Source organism: Ochotona curzoniae, unplaced genomic scaffold, assembly GCF_017591425.1.
Source record: "Ochotona curzoniae isolate NIBS_2020 unplaced genomic scaffold, NIBS_Ocur_1.0 scaffold_2587, whole genome shotgun sequence".
In the NCBI taxonomy this organism is placed as follows: domain Eukaryota; kingdom Metazoa; phylum Chordata; class Mammalia; order Lagomorpha; family Ochotonidae; genus Ochotona; species Ochotona curzoniae.
In genome coordinates this window covers 11271858-11290487 of record NW_024467096.1, presented here as the reverse complement: position 1 = coordinate 11290487, position 18630 = coordinate 11271858, and the positions used below count along the sequence as shown (strand labels likewise).

Here is an 18630-nt window from a genome sequence, read left to right as displayed (position 1 = left end):
TCTGCTCCTGATTCCAGCTTTGTTGTTTACCAATGGGAGCAGTGGCCCAGCATGATAGTCCCAATTAACTCCCCCTACCAGGCTCCCATCCACCCCCACCCATCCCGGGTCTCACATACATTGGTACATTCTGTGGTCCAGTCTGGCATGGCACACCTCTCCTTGGCATTTGCTGGTAGGTGCTATAGTCAGGCTTTACCTGGCCTACCCTCAATTCCAGCTCATAGTGGTGGGTGCTACAGCCAAGCCAAGCCAGCCTCCATTCCTGGCCCTTATGTGAACTGACAGTGTTGTGGCCTGACCCAACCTATCCTGTACCCTGTCTTGGTTCTCAGATCTGCCAGTGGGTGCTATGTACTGGCCAAGCCTAGCCCATTTCCAGACCTGACTCACACGTATTTCGGTGGGTACAGTAACTTGTCCTGGTTTGGGCCAATTCCAACCTTGGTTCCTGTGCTCACCTGTGGGGACTGTGTCCTCATAGAAGAGTTTCCCAAGCTCCACTATCAAGTCTGCTTTTTATGGCAGATCCTATGCACATGGTGGGTCCTTGACCCAGACTTAGTCCACCTCCTCCCGGCAGCAACAGTGGTCTTTCTCAATCAACCCACACCCTTTCCACCAAGACATAGCAGCTTTCATGTAGTTCAGTGGGGGTAGAGACCTAGCTCAGTACATCTTACACCCACCCTGGCTCTCACAAGCACCAGTGGGTCCTGAAATCTAGCCCAATCTAGCACACCCCAGATACAGTACACACCCTCTGGGACTAGGCTGATGGATACTGTAGTCATGTCCAGTCCAGATTGTGGCCTCCATTTCAGCTCTTACACTCACCAATGGGACCCACAACCCAATTGAAGTATCCCCTTAGCTCCCCAGTCAGTGCTTTTCTCACCCACAGATCTTGTGCATGCCAGTGGTTATTCTGACCCAGCTTGGCATATTCCATCACCCATCTTGGCCTTTGCCATCAGATGCTGCAGGCTGGCCTGTCTTAGTCCTGCCTTAGTCCCAACTCTTGTTGGAGGATGCTTCAACCTGACCCTGCTCAGTCTGCTCCCATCCCCAGCTCATACAAACCGAATAGAGTAGTGAACCAAGTGACCAGTGGGGGAATTTCATACATAATTCTATGGTTCTGGTTCCTTTCTTGTAGCTATTTGTAGCTGCTAGGGCTTCAGTGTTTTGTTGTCCCTTGTCTGCTTCATAAACTGGAACAAAGATTTCTCTCTCTCTCTCTGGAGAATGTGACCTTTAGCCTCTTTAAATTTGTTTTTGCATAATCACAGAGCTTTCCGTCTTGGTATTTTCACCACCACATGCGAGGTGACAGGAGTCATGGAAGGGATTCAAATCTTCTGTGGCTGCCAGATGATGTCAACCCAATTAGTGAAGACAGACAGTGCTATCTGCATGGAGATGCCCCTCAGGTATCTGCACCTGCAAAGATCTGGTGGAATCTCTGATGTGACACTTAACTGGCAGAAAGTTTGTTTCTGCCTGCCTTTCTTTCCCCTCTTGAAAAGGAAGAAGCGTCAGAAATAGTGGAAAGTCCCAGTAACGTTGAGAGAGTTTGGGGAATTAGAAGAAACCCCACAACGTTGAATATCCCACAAATGGTACAGAAGACCTATAACAGATATTCAATTGCAATGTATTAGAATGATTATGGCAGTCATTAAATAATTCCAGACAGTTTATAAACAATCATGTCTCCCAGCCCTTGCCCTGGGCTGCCACAGCCTTTGTTGCTCTTGCCTCAGTTCCTCTTCTAGAACTCTGGAACCTCCTCATAATCTAAATTCCAGACACAAGGTCTCACATGGACCCAGCCCAGGATTTCAGACTTTGATTGGCTGCAAAGAACTGACTGTTACACTTTAAACATATCACTGCTTTGGAAGACGGAGGACAACTGAACAACCAGATGACTGCCATGGATAAATTATTTCCTCTGTCCTACAATGACAAGACCAGAAAGGACTTTCATTTTTTAAGTGAATGGAGTTACTACACCTGCTGAATTCTAAGGTTTCTTCCACTCTTCAGGGTCTGTGACTGCAGATGTTGGAGACATTCAGACTTCATAGCTGAGGTGCAATGGGGAGTAGCTATTCAGGGAGAGGAGTTCGCAGTGTGCAGCTGCAGACAATGTAGAGGTGTTTCAGAATCTTGGGTTCATGGTATTTCACAGTCCTCCTAGCAGACTTTTCTTGTTGTAATTCCCAGAATTCTAAAACACTGACAGAGATGAGGATGGGGTCCATGGGTAAGGTTCCAAATGCCCAATTCTTGCTTCAAAGCAGAGTCCTGATTTTTCCTATTTCTTTTTTATTGTGGTAATCTGCTCATGCTTTTATTTGAAAACTTGTTTCCATGTGCAGGGAGCAAATCCTAAAATCTTTAACTTCTGACTCAGCACTCTTCCTTGGTTGGCCCTTGAACATGTTATTTAACCTCTTTAAGCCTTATCTGTAAGCGGAATCTATGGTGCCAACTCACAAGATTTTAGAGCCACACCAAGCATACAATACAACGTCTAGCATGAAAAAGAAGTCTGGTATCTATTTGCTGAATCTCAGTCCAAACCGTGGTTACTTCCTTGAGGCAGGAACCATGTTCCCAATGTTACTCTATGAAGACTGATGGCAAATCACACACACACACACACACACACACACACACACACACACACACACACAGACACCAGGCACTGCCAAGAGAATGTTTCAACAGCGACAATTACACTTGCAACACTTGCCATGGCTATGTTACCAAACAAAGTGACAATAGCAGAATCCTATTCAGCCACACAGGCAGAGGGAGATTTGCCTGATAAACACTGCAACACCATGGATTTGGTTACTGCATAATAACTTGCTGACCTTTCTGGGCTCAAGTTTGTAGCCACACAGTAGCTACATGGGGGAAGTGGAATAACCAGTCTGGCCCCTGCCTGGGACCCAGGGAGTGGCAGCTTTGACACTTGCAGTACCTCCTTTATATTGACTGATGTGGCCCCTTACCCCTTCTCTCCAACTACCAGCTCTAAGGTAGTGACTGACTGACGTGGCCCCCACTTGAGACAGCATGGCAGTAGGCAGGAAGGTGTGGGTCTGGTGAATTACTTTCCTTTCCCACTGAGATGTTACCTTCACGAACGGAACAACCTAAATCTTCACATCTGACTTCTCTTAAGCCCTCTATTTTCACATGACTAATTTAAGAATCCACCCACTCTGGGGGCCATTAGGCGGGTGCGAAGACAGATTTCCAGGCAGTGTTTTAGTCACAAATTGTATCAGCCCAGAGCTCGGTAATCAGATGGGGACTGGCCCTACCTTGGTGTCATTTTCCTGGCTGCTGGTGCAATTTGTCCTGGGGCTGGGGCTCAATCCTCACCCCGTAATGAATCGTCAGTGTCAGCTTGGCTCGGTTACCTGCCAGCTTTGCATTTCCTCACGTATGGAATTCTCATGTCTCTTGTACATGTTTTTTCTCAGATGGGACTTGCTGAATGCTAATGTTCTGTGAGTCTGCGCTCTTCGCAATTGGATTCCAGTTCCTATTCCTGACCCCTGGACACTGAGATTAGCAAGACTAACAGTCACGTTAGAAAATATTGAGTCCAATGCTTTCAGTTAATAGTTAAAGAAAAGAACTATTGGTAAAGAACAATTCTTTCAGTCTCTCAAATCCCAAAAATCTGAAGGAATATTTGGAAATTGCTCTATGCATTGTGGTTCATGACTTCATTTAGTGAAACGAACATGCAGTCCTTTGTTCACTCATTAAATACTTCCAACACCTCTAATCTCTTCTCTGTGTCATGTAATAGTCTGTACTCTATTGATAAAGCCATGAATTAAATTTCTGTCCCAGAAACTATATTCTGGGGGAGAAGGAGATAACCAGTAAACAAAATAAGGGAAACTTACATGGAATGTTAGATGAGGAGTGCTATAAAAATACTAAGTGATGACAGGGAGGAAAAATGTCTATTCAGGAATTCAATTGTAAGGAAGGACCCAGCAGAGCACCCTCAGACAGTTAACTTTGATGTCCGTTTGATGGGCATGAGGGATCCTTTGTAAACACCTGATGGAAAAAAAGTCTTTCAGAAATAAAGCATAATAAGCACAAAGAATTTGAGGCCAGAGGATGCCATTCCATCTGGAGGAACAGTAAGGAGTTGGTGTCATTGGAGTCAAGCAAGCAAGAGGAGAGTGCACAGGAGCTGGGGCAAGGGGGTCACTGCCTCAGATCCCCTGGGTCATGCTGTGACTTTGACAGTGATGATTTAGTCAATAGGGTGACACAGTCCGGCTTGAGCTTTGAAAGCAACAGTCTGAGTTTTGTGTCAAGACTGAAAGAGGATTAGTGGAAGTAAAGAGAAAAGCCAGGGAGTTTTTGTACCAATTCTCCCAAGAGACAATGGTTACTCGGACCAGAGTAATGAGGGTACTGGTGACACACAGCAAAGGCTAACGTGACAGAGGAGAGGGACATAAACCCAGTAACCAGGAGAGTGGATATGAACATTGAAGAGAGAGGAATGCTGCAGCTGAATCATTTATTAGGGAGATGGGCCTTAACTAGAAGTGTAGGGCTCAGGGAAAATCACCCAGAAGAAGCTAATACATGATGGAAGGTAATCAACTATTTATATTTGCCTCAGAATATCCTTGTTTTAGCACTTCTTAGGGGCTGCTGGTGCAGTAGGATAAGCCACTGCCTAACATGACTTATGAGCACAAGCTGCTCTGCTGTTGATACAGTTCCCTACCGATGTTCAGGGCAAGTTATGGAAACCCACGGACTTGGGTCCCTATCACCCATGTGGGAGATCTAGATGTCTGCATGGAGTTCGTTACAGCATCAAGGCTTTGGTCTGACTTCCCCCCAGACATTACAGCAATTTAGGGAGTAACCAAAAGAATGGAGGATGGCTTACCCATTCTCCATTGCATTTGAATACATTTATATTTTTTAGATAGCCCTGCAGTCTAGGGACCATACACAGGGTGGAGGAAGTGGCCCCAAGGGCCACAATGAGCAGAGTTCTGTAGGCCATAGAGATATTGTAATTTGCTTCAATAACATTGGATAAATTTTAAGCAATGAATGATAACTAAAAATACAGCAGTAGTATTCTCACCTCAGTTTAATCTATGTAAAAAAGGTGATTTAAATCATTTGTGAGTTTTCAGAGGAAGAAAAAGTGGAAGTGAGAAATAAGTAAACAGTAGGAAATACAATAGTGTTTGATAAAACATGGTGCAAATGGAAGTAAAGGTATGTTTTCTTGGGACAAAAGTTTATGAAATCTATATACATGAAGGGCCTTCCAAAAGTTTATGGAAATGCATACCATGAAGAAAAAGCTATGCACAAATTTTAAGCCATCATCAAAGCATTCCAGCTGTGTGTTTAGAGGTTACTTGGAAGTCTTCATGTTCAGTAAGGTCATGTTCCCTGGGAAATTATTTTCTTCTCATTTTCCAATTACCTCAGTGACATCACTTTTTTTTTAGGCTTAGCTTCTCAGACTCATTATTTTTCTTTTTCTCTTAGTAATTCCAAATCCTAATTTCATTATTTTTCAAAATATCATTCATTAGTCTTGAATCTGAAGTCCCACCATTGCCTGTTCTACTCAGTCTGTTCTCACATGAGACTTCCCCATGGCGGAATAAGATGGGGGTGTTACTGGTATTGGGACATCTTGGGCTCAAACCATGGCTAGAAATGTTGTCTTTAGAGAATTTACAAACCAATATAAAAGTACTTGGTACTATTTCTGCATACAAATAATTACAAGTTATGACAATGATAGATTTTCCTTCCATTGGGGGAAGGCTATTATGTTTTTCGTTAATCTTTGTCCTCCCCCTACATTTATTTTGTTAAACTACCAAGGGGGTACAATACCACTGCTCTTCTCCATCTTCTCCAATTCTTAAAATGGTGTTTGAAATTTATAGGACTAAGCCCCAAAGGTCAGCAGCTTTCCATCACGGCTTCACAACCCAGATATCCAAAGTTTATACTGTTCATGCTGTGCCTCAAACCTTCTTTCTGAGGAGAGGTTGTTCCACAAAATTTGCATTCTCTGATGTTAGCATGGAGGAAAACTGATTTTTGAATCTCAGCTGTAGCATTACCAGTGACTGTGTGTGGCGCCTTAAGCAAGTCACTTTCTCTCTGCAAACCTCTATCTTCTCATTAGTTCAATTAGGAAAATAATACCTACAGAGCTAAAGTCACAAGATGGCAGAAAGGGCCAAATGACATCATGGTTGTGAAAAGCCACCCACATGAGCTGTGATGATTGCAATAGGCGGTAGAAGCACTGCTTGTCAGAGCAGTGGTTGTCATGGTTATGGTTCACGGCAAAGCATGCCTCTGCTGTTGCTTGTGATTTGTAGTTTACCCTTGGTTAAGTTTCATCTTTGCCACACCACACTTTGCTCAACATTTAAGGAACAGCTCCAGACCATCTCACTAATTCTTCCTAGACTACACAAGACTACCCTGAACTCTTCTCTCGACAAAAATCCCTCAACACATACATCTTATGCCTTCAGCAAGATGTCACACACAATATGCTCTTCCCACCAGGACTGTCCATTTTGTGTGTTATATTTACTTAGCATCTCTCTCAGTGTTAGACAGTAGCTGCTAAATCAAGGCATGCTACATTGAGTGAGTGAATGAGTAAATGAATGAATTCGTAGGGGCAGCCTCATTTTTTAAAAAAACATTTGAAATATGCTAATAGTGCCCTCTGCTGCTGACCAAGTGCTCTGTGTTGTCTACACAGTAGAAAAGCAAGACAATAAACGATCAACAAAATGCATAGATAGAAATTATTGGGGATTGGGGATTGCCAGGTTCTTGTGCTAGAATGGACTACAGGAAGCAGCTGCAAAGCCCTGATGAAGGTAATCAGAATGGTTAAGAAGGCTGTCAGAGAACCAGGCAGCAGTGTTTTCTATTGGTGGCTGAAAGACAGTTTTGGGGCAAAATACACTGTCAGTCTTATCTGAAAAGTCTCTTCTGTGCCCCTCAACACAGTGAGGAGTGTTTCATTTGTGGCTAGAGATTATTTCTAAACATACTTAATACAAATTGACTTTGAACATTCTAAGGTTTAGTATGTCCAAAACAAAAAACAAAAAGAAGTCATGAAAGGTGGCAGCAATGCTGCTAAAGACCACACACACTTCCTGTCCCCGTCTTTCAGGGGTGTTCTGAGACAGCAGTAATGGTGCTTCCTATTCTAATAATTACTGCTGTGTGCTTTACACTCCTCTGGCTGTCTCATTTAAGTCTAAGTAACCCTTGAACTAGAAGATGAGGAATATTAAGGAGTTAATGAAAAGCTGCAAGGGATGCTGACCCTCTGGTGACATGCCTACACTTCAACCTCTCTGGCACCCTACAGGTCTCCACATTGAGGTTCTCAAGCTGTTGGCTGGGGCCCTGTGGACTTGGTCTCCAGCACATTTCTCTCTGAGCCAGTTTCCCAACATCTAAGATAACAGGTGTAGGACCAGGCGTTCTTCTCTCAATCCCCTTCCAACTTGGAGTCGGGCAACTAGAGTAGCCTTCATTTGCAGAACTGTAACTGTGAAGCTCTGTTGAGGCTCCCTGTCTCCCTGGAAGTCGCTTACCACAGACTTGGTCTTCCTCATCTACTCAGCCCTACAAAGTTACATGCTGACCTCAGATCAACCAAGGAAAGCATTCCATGTGGAGAGGGGATGGCCATTCAAACAACCCTTCTATTTAATTTGCAAAACCTTCTTCATGTTGAGGATGTATTTTTTTTCCACACATGATGATATATTCTCGGCAGGATGATACATTCAATGCTTATTTGAAAGCAAAGCAGATTTGAGTTTTCAGCATGCCAATTAGTCACACCTGACATATTTGACAATCGTTTTGAATTAGGAAGCACCTGGGTGGGCGATGTGTCGAAGATTGATACCCCTCCCCCATACCCCCTCCATCCCCAGGGACAGCACCTCCACATGGTACTATGCCTTTGAAGTGGCTCACTGGTGCTTCAAAGCAGAGTTCCTGGTACAGGGAGCAACATCTGATGTACTTTATTACCCTTAGAGACAAAAACACATCACTCAGAAGCCAAACGTCTGGAAGAAAAATTTGTACCCTGCGCTCAGCCCTGCGGCCTGGAAGTTCAGAGAGGCTCAAACTGCTCCCTGTGAGGAAACCAGAGCATGTCTGAACAGAGCCATGATCATACCTGGGCAGGCTCAGAGCAGTGGCAGCAACCCCTGGAGACAAGAACCTCCTTCTGGGCTTCCACTGGGGTGTGGAGGAGGGGGGTGAGACTCAGGGTCAAAGAAGCTCGGAAGCTGCTCCTGCCTGTTATCTCATCAGAAGATCCAAATGGTCCTCAGTGCGCAGTGTCCTTAGGAGGTGCAGCCGCGTCTTGGTCACTCGGTGAGCTGACGTCCACGGACTTCAGCGGCCTTGGCTTCCTTTTCTCCTGTATACAAGTAATGATCACGCCACTGGGTTGTTGTGCGAAGTTCAGCGACCTTACTGCTAAGACAGAAGCAGTTGGGCTTTCTCTTCCTTCTGTCTCCTCCCTGGACCCCGCAAAGTGCCTTCCCTGCCTCTTTTCACTTGACATTCAGTAGGTAACTACAGAATAAACTGCAAATTAAGACCGCTCAGAAGCCAATGGTGCCAAAAAAAAAAAGTTGTTGTACCTTTATCTTGGGCACTGACACGGGGAAATCCTAAGTAGTCTTTACTTAATTACCAATATTAACTTCAAAGAATGATAATTCTAGTTCATATTATCTTGTGAGAAAAACACGTCCTGAAACTCTGAACTTCAAATATAGTAAAAGTACTGATGCCTGCTCAGTAAGTGCTGCTAAACACTGGACTATCATGAGACCACAACATTATTCTAGTGACCAGGAGCCTTGAAGTTGGCTGCTGAGCCCCAGGGTTTATTCTAAGTCTAAGGAGTATGATTGCCCAAGACCTTCAAAGGCGTTTGCAAAGTTGAACAAACTGAAAAAACAGGTACAAAGAACAAACAAAATAACTGTGATTGGATGATTGTTGCATAATGTCCTATTTGATATTTTGGTCTTAAGACAGACAAATTAGCCCTGTTAACTACCACTAGAGATGGTTTGCTTCCATTGAGTCCCAAGGACTTAGAAACTGTATTCCCTGTTTGACATGGGAGATAAATCCCTGGGAAAATAGTACATGATTGTCTGGCTTATATAAAGGGGAACTCAGTTTGCCAAATGCTTTATTTAGCCTTTCCAGATAGCCCGTCCCTGGACTGAAGTTTACCTCTTAATCACATTTCTGATACAAAGGTGCAGGATTTGAGTGAGTAGACTGGTTCCAGGATATGTGGGGTAAAATGTTTCAATGCTTTAAGCATGGAGGGAAACAGTGTTGGCAGAGCCCCGATGAGGTTAATCTGAGTGATGGGCTCGCTGCAGCTGGTTCTGACAGCTTACTCTTCAGCTGGAAGCATGATCCTTGAGGGCTTCCCCCCACCTACTTAAATAACACCTCCCTTGCAAAGGGATAAAATTAAGCTTCCTCTTTAACTGGTATTTATTGGGATTTTCACAGCATTCATTAAAGTGCTCTCCCAGGGCAATCTGCATAAAGATCTCATTCCAGTCCCCCTCAAAATATCAGCTTTAATATGAACAGTCCCGACTTCACTTCACTATCAATATTTTGGAAACAGACATTTTTGAGCTCAGATTCAACACTTTTAGTTGAGGACAGTGTGGTGAAATGAGAGGTCTCATTTCTATTTATTATCGCCCACATCAGGAGCTCTAGTCTGAGTGTAACTGTCAGCTGGTCTTTCAACCCTATCTGTCCCCAACCACTCCCTCCTCTGAACTCACATGGCCTTTTTTACCTACTTGTGTCCTAATCCTTGCAGCCTAGCATTTATTTTATTTATATTGACCATTTGCTCATACATATTTTCCTGCTATACTTTGTATTCCTTAAAAAGGGGGATACATTTATTCACTTGAATACCTTCCTAACTTTGCTACTAAATAATCTCTTAAAAACTGTCTTGAGGGGGTGTGGGGGAAGAGTGTAAATGATCAGAGCTCTACTAAACCACTTCTCTTGTGATTGTTCATTTTCTCATTTAAAGATGATTACATCAATGTGTCTCTCAAGATAATTATGTACTTACGTGTGATTGGCAAGGGTTTCAAGACCATAAAAAAATCTTTATAAATGCCAACCATGATTATAACCTTTGAAACAATGGGTATTTGGTTGCTAAGTAGAAAAAAGATGGGACAGAGCAGGGATATTTCTTTCCCAGCAGTTGTTTCTATCTCCACCCACCAGCAGAGACTATCTCAGATGTAAAAACACAAATTTGGAAGAAGCAAGGAGGATCTAGAGCATGTCCAGGACCTATTGCCATCACAATGACATCAACAGGCAGGCACTTACGTGGGACAAGAGGTGCCCAGGGCAAGATTTCCCCTAGATAGGAGACTTGCTGCAGTCCACTTTTGAAAAAAAAAAGATTCTGAACAAGAAAGCATTTGATCATATCTGTTCAAAATCGTTTCATCCATTAAGAGCAAAAGAAGAGTGCATTAGTAAAGGGACTGTAGAAAGTGTCCAGAAAAGCTGTGTAGCATTGTTGAATAAATGGAGTATTCAGATTTTCTGCTCCAGCGCTGGGTTAGGAAAAGAGACAGCAGAGATATCTTGTGAGCTTATTTTTATTGTAACCTTCCTTAAGCCGATGTTTCTCACGGCTGATGACATCCATTGTAAAGCAAAGCAGGATCGGTGATAAGATTGATCCAGCTTTGCAAGTCCTTAGGTCTCAGAGGTCACAATAGACAGAGAAAACATTGTGATTTTTACGGAGGAGTAAGGTGAGGGCCGAAGCTCTGACAGAATAAGTCAGCAATCCTAACCGGCAGTGAGCTCCAAGAGTGTTGGTGTTACTTGTCCCATTGTGTCTGGAAAAAAAAAAAAATCTCCAGGTGCAAAACAAAATGAACCATATGCCTCACATTGGAAACATCCAATTATCTGAGAGTAGAGAATGAGGGGGTGGGCTGCGGGGACTGTGTGGGGAGGTCACCTCCCTTCACAGGCTTCTTGGCAGGAGGTAGGACAGGGGTGATAACCAAGGGCTTGTGGTTTGGAGCTTTGGCCAAACAGCTCCTGTTTCTCCCAAGACTCCTGGAGGTGGGAGCAGTTCAACTTTTTCCCACTTCTCAGCCATACCTTTGCCAGTCACCTAAGAATATTTAATGCTCTGGCAGAAGGAGCCGGTGGGGTGGCCTCCACTGCCTCCTGTCTTGACGTCAGTAAGGGAGTTGTTCCCTGTGGCTGTCTTAGGTGAAATAATTCAGCATTTGTACTTCAATTACAACTCATGGGTATATATTATTACATGGTACTGACTCACTCCATGGCTTCTTCTCAACTGAAAGAGAGCCAGAAAGGTTGCAGAGATGTTAATCATGAAGACTGCATTAAAATGGAGACTTCCTTGTCAAACAATTTAAATTCAGGGCTGTAAAGCCAGTGCATCTCTCATGTCCGGACTGTCTCACCACCCTGGTTCTGTCTCCAATTCCTTCTGCCTTTGAGGGACAGAAAAGTAACATCCTAGCTAGAATCCTCTTTTCCTTTTGTGAACTCCATGAAAGCACCACTGGGTTTATGCACGTGCCTCCAAATGGGGCTAAGTCACATGGGTTTATGGCATCCAGATACAGCATAACTCAGAGGACACAATAGGAATAAACCATTTTGCATCGCTCAGCAAGCAAATAAGAGGGGAAAGAAGTTTTTCTTAGTACAGTTTTTAATTTGACATATAACTTTACACATCACAGGCCCGAGGGCATGGCTATGGGGGAAACAGCACGGGTGCTTCTTCTGCCCTTTGGTTTCCGAGAATAATCATCAAGTTCGGACAGAAGTGTTCTGAGCTGAGCAGCTGCAAACAGACTCTTCCCAGTTTACCGTTTCTTTCATCTGCAAAATAGGCATCCGGAAGTGTGCCCAGGATAGCTCCCAGGCTGCCTGCTATGAGAATATGCTCCATGTCAGACACACCTAGTACAATAATGCAGGAGAAGCAAGAGCTTTGTGTACAGCAGGCTTTGGACGCAAGGAGGAGGTGGCGCTTGAAACAAACAGAAACTCCCTAAGAGACACAGATGAAGAGTATTAGACATAAACACAGGGCCTTTTTGTCTTGTCTGCCTCAAGCACATTCAGCATTCTGTGTGAATTAGAATAAGGCACAGATCTCCTGGACAGACCCAGGTCTGCTGATCTGTACATAGCTATGTAAACGCCATGTTTGCCCAAGTAGAAAAGGGCATCCCATTTTGCAGCAGAGTGATACCCAGGGGCAGGATCCCAGGCCCCAAATACTCATGCCAAGCATTCATGCACAACCAAATCCAACAGCCTTGACTTTAACCCCGTTTCTACCTTCTTCAATTCTGAATCCACAGGATCATCTTTGAGGCTCTGTTTGCACACACACACACACACACACACACACACACACACACACACACACACACGTACACACACAAAAGAACGAGGATTTCTCTGGCCTCTGTTAGCTGTCAAAACCACAAAAAATCCTTACGGGCCTTTCCATTCTTTAATTTCTGAACTTAGGGATTTAAAGTCATCTGATGACACTCTAAATTTTTGAAGGAAATTATGTATGGTTTGATGCAGAGCAGATTAAGAACTGAATGCTTTGGTATATGCATGATGTCTCAGGTGCATAGCAACATGGCTAACCTGCAGAGCCGGAATGACAACTCCGCCTTGTCAGCAAATGGCACATGAGGTGGATGTAACATAACAACCCCTACTAAGGCTTTCACCCATTTCTGTAGACTGAGCAGCAGAATCAGTGCAGAAAGTTCTGCCTCTCCCAGCGCGCCCACTGTACCAAGGAAGGAACCGCAAGGAGTCACTGACTGATTTCTTTGTTGATGCCTTGTTGCCAGAAAACAGAAATTAGATCCTTGCCCAGATTCTCCTATCAGCAAATCTGAGTGCCAACAAGCTCTTCACGACAAGAGAGCAAACAAACAGCAATCTACCTTTTTAAAGATCAGAAACGTCTAAGTGTAAAATTGAGTTCAGAGTTTGAAAATGACACATAAAATGAAGTCATTCACCATTCTCGAGATGTTAACAGAAATAAATTTGGTCATATTTATGCAGATTTCTAAACTTAGCTTTGATTTTGAACTTTATCTGCCGTGTGTTGTATTTTCAGCAATAATAAGGACTTCTGGAAATGATTATCAGCAATTAAGTCATTTTCAGAGAAGGCGACTGAAGCCTGCAAAGGTAGATCCAGGTCACACAGCAGGGTGTACTTGATAGGGCTGGGATTATCATTGAATGCTCTTTCCATTCTCCCATGATGAAAATGTCACCAGAAGGTTTGGTGGAAAACAGATGGCACATAAATCGCTGTAACACAATTTTCCAGTTTCAGAGGATGAACGCTTCTCACACTAACTGAAATCACAAATGGCAGAAAGTGAATCTTGCATCTACCGCTGCCCATTGCAAAAGCAGGGCTCTCCTAGTGCACCCCTGGGTGAGAAGCAGGCCAGCGCATGCCAATGTGTGTCGGCAAGAAGCAGGCGCTCTCTCCTCAACTCTGCTCACCAATCACATCAGCTTCCAGCACAGCCATGTTCCCACCTGCCTGGAACCCTGAGCATCTGCCACATGCCAGTGTTGCTCTCACGGCTCCAGTGGGATCACACACACACACACACACATTGGTACCTAAAGATAAAGCCAACCTGTAGGAGTAAAATAACAAACACCACATTTTAAAACAAGCCTCCCTTTTATTAAACCCATCAGACACAAGCACAAATCCATGTTCTGGATAGCAGCAATGAGAAAGGGTTGTCAAAACATACGCAGACGAAGATATGGATCAGAAATTCATTTTTGTTACTTGAATTCACAATACCTTTGTTCCTTATGGGGCACCACTCTGACAACCTATCAAATGGTGCCCTGATCCTGATGGGGTTAAAGCTTTTATTGTAAAGTCACTGGGGTTAAAAAAGCATGCCACTACAACCTTCACTTGACCATCCAAAGAAATAACTCACAGAGCAGGTCTATTCCAGTCCACAGTGGTGGGTGGGGAGTGCTCCAAAGGATCCAGTACAAAGGGAACTCCCTGGTGGGAAGCCCAGAGTTTATGACCTTGACCAAGACCTTGGAAGCATGGGGTACTCCTCTGTCCTACGGCGTCCCCATCAGAGAGACCCCTTCCTGAAGCCTGGGTGACCTGTCCCCTTCCGACAGCTACAACGATGAGGACTCTGAGGGAGTCAGAATGCCCAGCGCTCAGCTGATGCTGGGGGCTTGGAGGTGGGGTTGAGAAAGTGGCTAGAAGGCCTGGAGACAGAGTCACATGCTGACAGTAGTCTGGGAGTAAGCAAAGGGCTACAGTCGCTCCAAGAATGACCTTATTTTCGCTGCATGAGTGTCTTTAAATCAGCAGCAAGTTAATGTGTGTGTGTGTGTGTGTGTGTGTGTGTGTGTGTGTGTGTTGGGGAGGGGTGACTGGGCTTGGGCAGAGAAAAGCCAGGACAGATTGACTTACTGAAGCAAAGCAAACATCCCGAAGAACAGAAGGGAGATATGGCAACTCATATTCACTCTATTAATTTATACCATGATTCTGTACAAAAATAAAAAGGTTCTTATAAGATTAACAATTTAAATAAATATTTGATAGAACTTTCTCTTTGCTTTTCATAGCTCATCTTTAGGGTTGATATTCAATTCGTGCTTCCCTTGCTGTTCTTGATCCAGGATTGCAATCACTTCATCAGCCTGTATCCGTTCCTGCAAAAAAAAAAAAGACAATTTACACATTACTGTTAGCAGAATAATAATCAGCCTTGGCAGCAGATGCTTCCTGTACATTTCCAGGCATCCATCTGCACACGCGATGGTGCTAAACCCAGTCAAACATGTAGCCGTATCATCATGTCCTGAGCAACCACTTTCCAAGATTTCTATTCCGTAAAAAGGGCTGTTGTGTTCAGAAGCTTGCCACTGTGGGTAGTTCACAGTTTACATACACCTGCAACTCGGACCTGTGTTCTAGCCCACTACTTTCCTGCACGGACCCACTTTCTTTCTTCTTGGCACATTCTTTTCCTTAGTAGAGACCATCATTGCCCACTCTTTTTCCTTAGGAAGCCTGTGTTGCCTTACCCTGAAAAGTCAAGTGCTCCCCTCTATTCTGTCTCCTATTTCTGCCACTTTTCCTTTACATGACATTATTATTGTGTGAAATTAGGCAAGTCTTGGCACTAACAATGCTTTATGTTTTAGAATTTGTATTTTATTATTGAGAAAGAGAGAGAGGGAGAGAGGAAGAGAGAGAGAGATCTTCTATCATTCACTTCTCAAACACCAACAACAGTTAGGGTTGGTTTAGGTGGAAGGCAGGAGTCTGAAGCTCCATCTGGGTCTTTCTTGTGGGTGGCAGCAGCCAAAGTGGTGGCTGCCCTCCTAGGCATATCAGCATGGAGTTAGCTTGGAAGCAGAACAGCAGACTCTCCAATCAACACTCTGCTTTTGGGGGCAGGTGACTTTAGTCAATGCGCTCCACGATTGACCCCAAAGGTCAGGGGAGTCTTTGCTGTGGAGAACTATCTTGTGCATTTCAGTATACTCAGGAGGACTTCTGGATTTTATCTGCGACAGATGGCCTGGAACCCAAAAATGCGACAACCAAGAAAAGTCTCCAGACACTGTTAAGTGTCTCCATTTAAGAGGGAGATGCACTGTTGCGGTGGAGGCCTCATCTCCAAGCACAGACGCTACAGCAGTAGCCTCGTAACCCATCTCCTCGCTGCACTATCCCCCACAACCTCTTGCACACACTTCTTTAAAAAAACATTTTATGATTTGAAAAAGAGAGTCCGCCGCAAGAACCTCTAATGTGAAATAAGGCTCATGTGATAGAAAGCATGAGCACCAAGCTACAGGAAGCTGAACTCTTACATCTACACAAAAACATGAGTACTACTTTTCGAAACTGGGAGGAACAATTCCAGCACTGTCAAACTGAGAACTATACAGTGCTTTCCACACCCGTTGGAACAAACTGCAGATGTGTCCCGCGAAGGGAAAGAAACTCAAGAGTTGGAGTTGAGATACATGAAGCTTCTAACATCCTCATCCGTGAGTGTTTGTTGTGGCATTTACCCTGAGAGCTGAGTGTCTTCTGACCACTCCGCAGGGGTGGACAATCAGAGCAACAGTCAAGGCGCCGACTGAATCACCTCTATGAAATCCCAGCAGGGCTGGCTTTGAGTTCTGGCCCTGATCTTGATCGAAGCCTCCTGCGCATGTACACACCGGGACACAGCAAGGGACGGCTCAAATGGTCGACTCACTGCTACCCACCGCGAGCCTCGGATGCCACTCCTGGTCTCTGCTTGTGGACTAATCCTGCCCAGAAGTGAATGTTTGGGAAGTGAACCAGTGGATGGAGGATCTCTGTGTCTCTGCCTTTGCCTTTCAAACTAACAAAAATAAGAATTTAAAGAAATCTACCTGTAGAATAAGCATAAGATCCTGCCAGTTCTTATGACTTACTTGTTCCCAAGTTGCAAAGAAGTTGTATCTAAGAAAACATGGGTAAAATAAGGACTCCCACACTTGGCTTTACATTTAGAACTACCAGTGAAGCGTTTAAAATTTCAAATACCCAGATAAAACCCCCATGTCTATTAAGTCATGGTTTCTTAGGGTAGAATCCAGGTAATTCCAGTGTGTGCTAAAGACTGGTTAACACTGCTCAAAATAAGTTTTCTCTTAGCTGCTTTGGATGCACTTGCTATTATCTATTGTGGCCACTAGATGTCACTGCGGTCTGAGCACTGGAGAAGATCCCCAGTACTTTTCCATGGGAGGCACTGACTGCAGAATGGCAAGTGCCAGAGATTCTGATATATGACAGTCCTAGCGCGTGGATACTGAATGTCCAGACATATGAATACATTTGAATACTAACACAGTGAGTCAATTTATCAACAATGTGTTATTTTTGCCGTCTACACATTTACCTAGGTTCTCTGTACAGAGGGAGAGCTTTGTGGAAATGCTTATATTTTGGAGGTTGAAAACACATAGAGAGAAAGGAAATGCAATGGAAAATTAGATGAAGTCTGTTGAAGTATTCAAGACTCAGTGCCCTGTTAGCTCGGTCAAGACCATGCCTCCCCTTTCTATACCTGGGCATGATTTGATTTATTTATTCACTTTGTGCACGGCCAGCCGGCAGGCAGGTAGTTGAGGTTGGTATCAGGGAGTGAGTACTGGAGCTATCATTTGTGAGACACAGAGGAAGAACTGTTACCCAGGCACGCGAATGTGGGATGCAGACATCCCAGGCGGGGGAGAAGCCCACACCGCCCATCCTTGGGTGTTCCAAGGACAGAATGCTGTGCCTCCACTGGCAGCTTGGGCTAAAGAGGACTCAGAAGTCTTCCGGCTTAGCTTCTGGAAGCTTCCGGGTAGACTGTTCTATTCAGGCTTGGGCTGCGACTGCAACTGTCCATTAGGAATTCCAAAACAGAGGGTTCTACCGAGCAGTGGTGGGGACTAATGGGAAGGTATCCTTACTTACGCTGGGGCCAGGCTTTCACCGCAGGGGCTTCTGTCCCAGTTGGTCTTCACCCGTGCTTCCGCAGCCTCACAGACATGGACTGTTTACCTTCGCTTCAGGGACATCCAAACCAATGAAACCTGCTCTGTATCTCGACTCATTGTACCCTGCTACTTCTAATATAATAGGATCTTAATATTTAGTTGAGTAACAGTCACAAATAATAACTTTCAGTTGGCTCACCCTCTATCATGTATATCATAAATTAAATGGTGCCTTTTTATTTTAAAAAAGGAAGTGATTTATTTGATTTTTAATATTTATTCATTTTTATTAGAAAAGCATATTTACAGAAAGGAGAGACTGAGACAAAATTCTTCCATCTGCTGATTCACTTCCCGAATGGCCACAATGGCCAGAGCTGAGCTGATCTGAAGCCAGGAGCCGGGAGCTTCTTCTGTGTCTCCCACCTGTACACAGGGTCCCGAGGCTTTGGCCCATCTTCTGCTGCTTTCCTAGGCTATCGGCATGTAGCCGGATGGATAGTGGAGCAGCCAGGACACAAAACCATGCCTCATGTGGAATCCCAGAACTAGCAGGGGGAGGATTAGCTTGCTATCCACTCTGCCAGCCCCTGTATGGTATTTTCTTTTAACTGATTTGTTGAGGAAAGTTGCCCTGGTGAACAGCAGAAAGCAGTTTTTCTCTCCTGATACCCCGGCTTGTCGATAGGCTCAAGATGAATTAGCGACAGCCAAATGCCACTGACATCATGTGCTTCTGCGCTCCTCGCTTGTTAGAACTGCTGTGAATAGGAACTGCCTTCAAGGCCCTCTTCGGTCTCAGAACCACTGAGAACATCTGATCTGAAGTTGCTAGTTGAGTGTGACTAGAAAAACATGGTC

At 44.3% G+C, this 18630-nt stretch overlaps 1 protein-coding gene across 1 annotated transcript in view; it reads right to left on the bottom strand.

The window, feature by feature from the left end:
* Positions 1-13908: 13908 nt before the first annotated feature.
* P3H2 (prolyl 3-hydroxylase 2) overlaps positions 13909-18630 on the bottom strand; it is a 138038-nt gene continuing 133316 nt past the window's right edge. Inside the window, exon 15 of the mRNA XM_041002768.1 lies at positions 13909-14946. Within this exon, the coding sequence (XP_040858702.1) occupies positions 14854-14946 (93 nt within the window). The 3' untranslated portion in view covers positions 13909-14853. The remainder of the gene's footprint in view (positions 14947-18630) is intronic.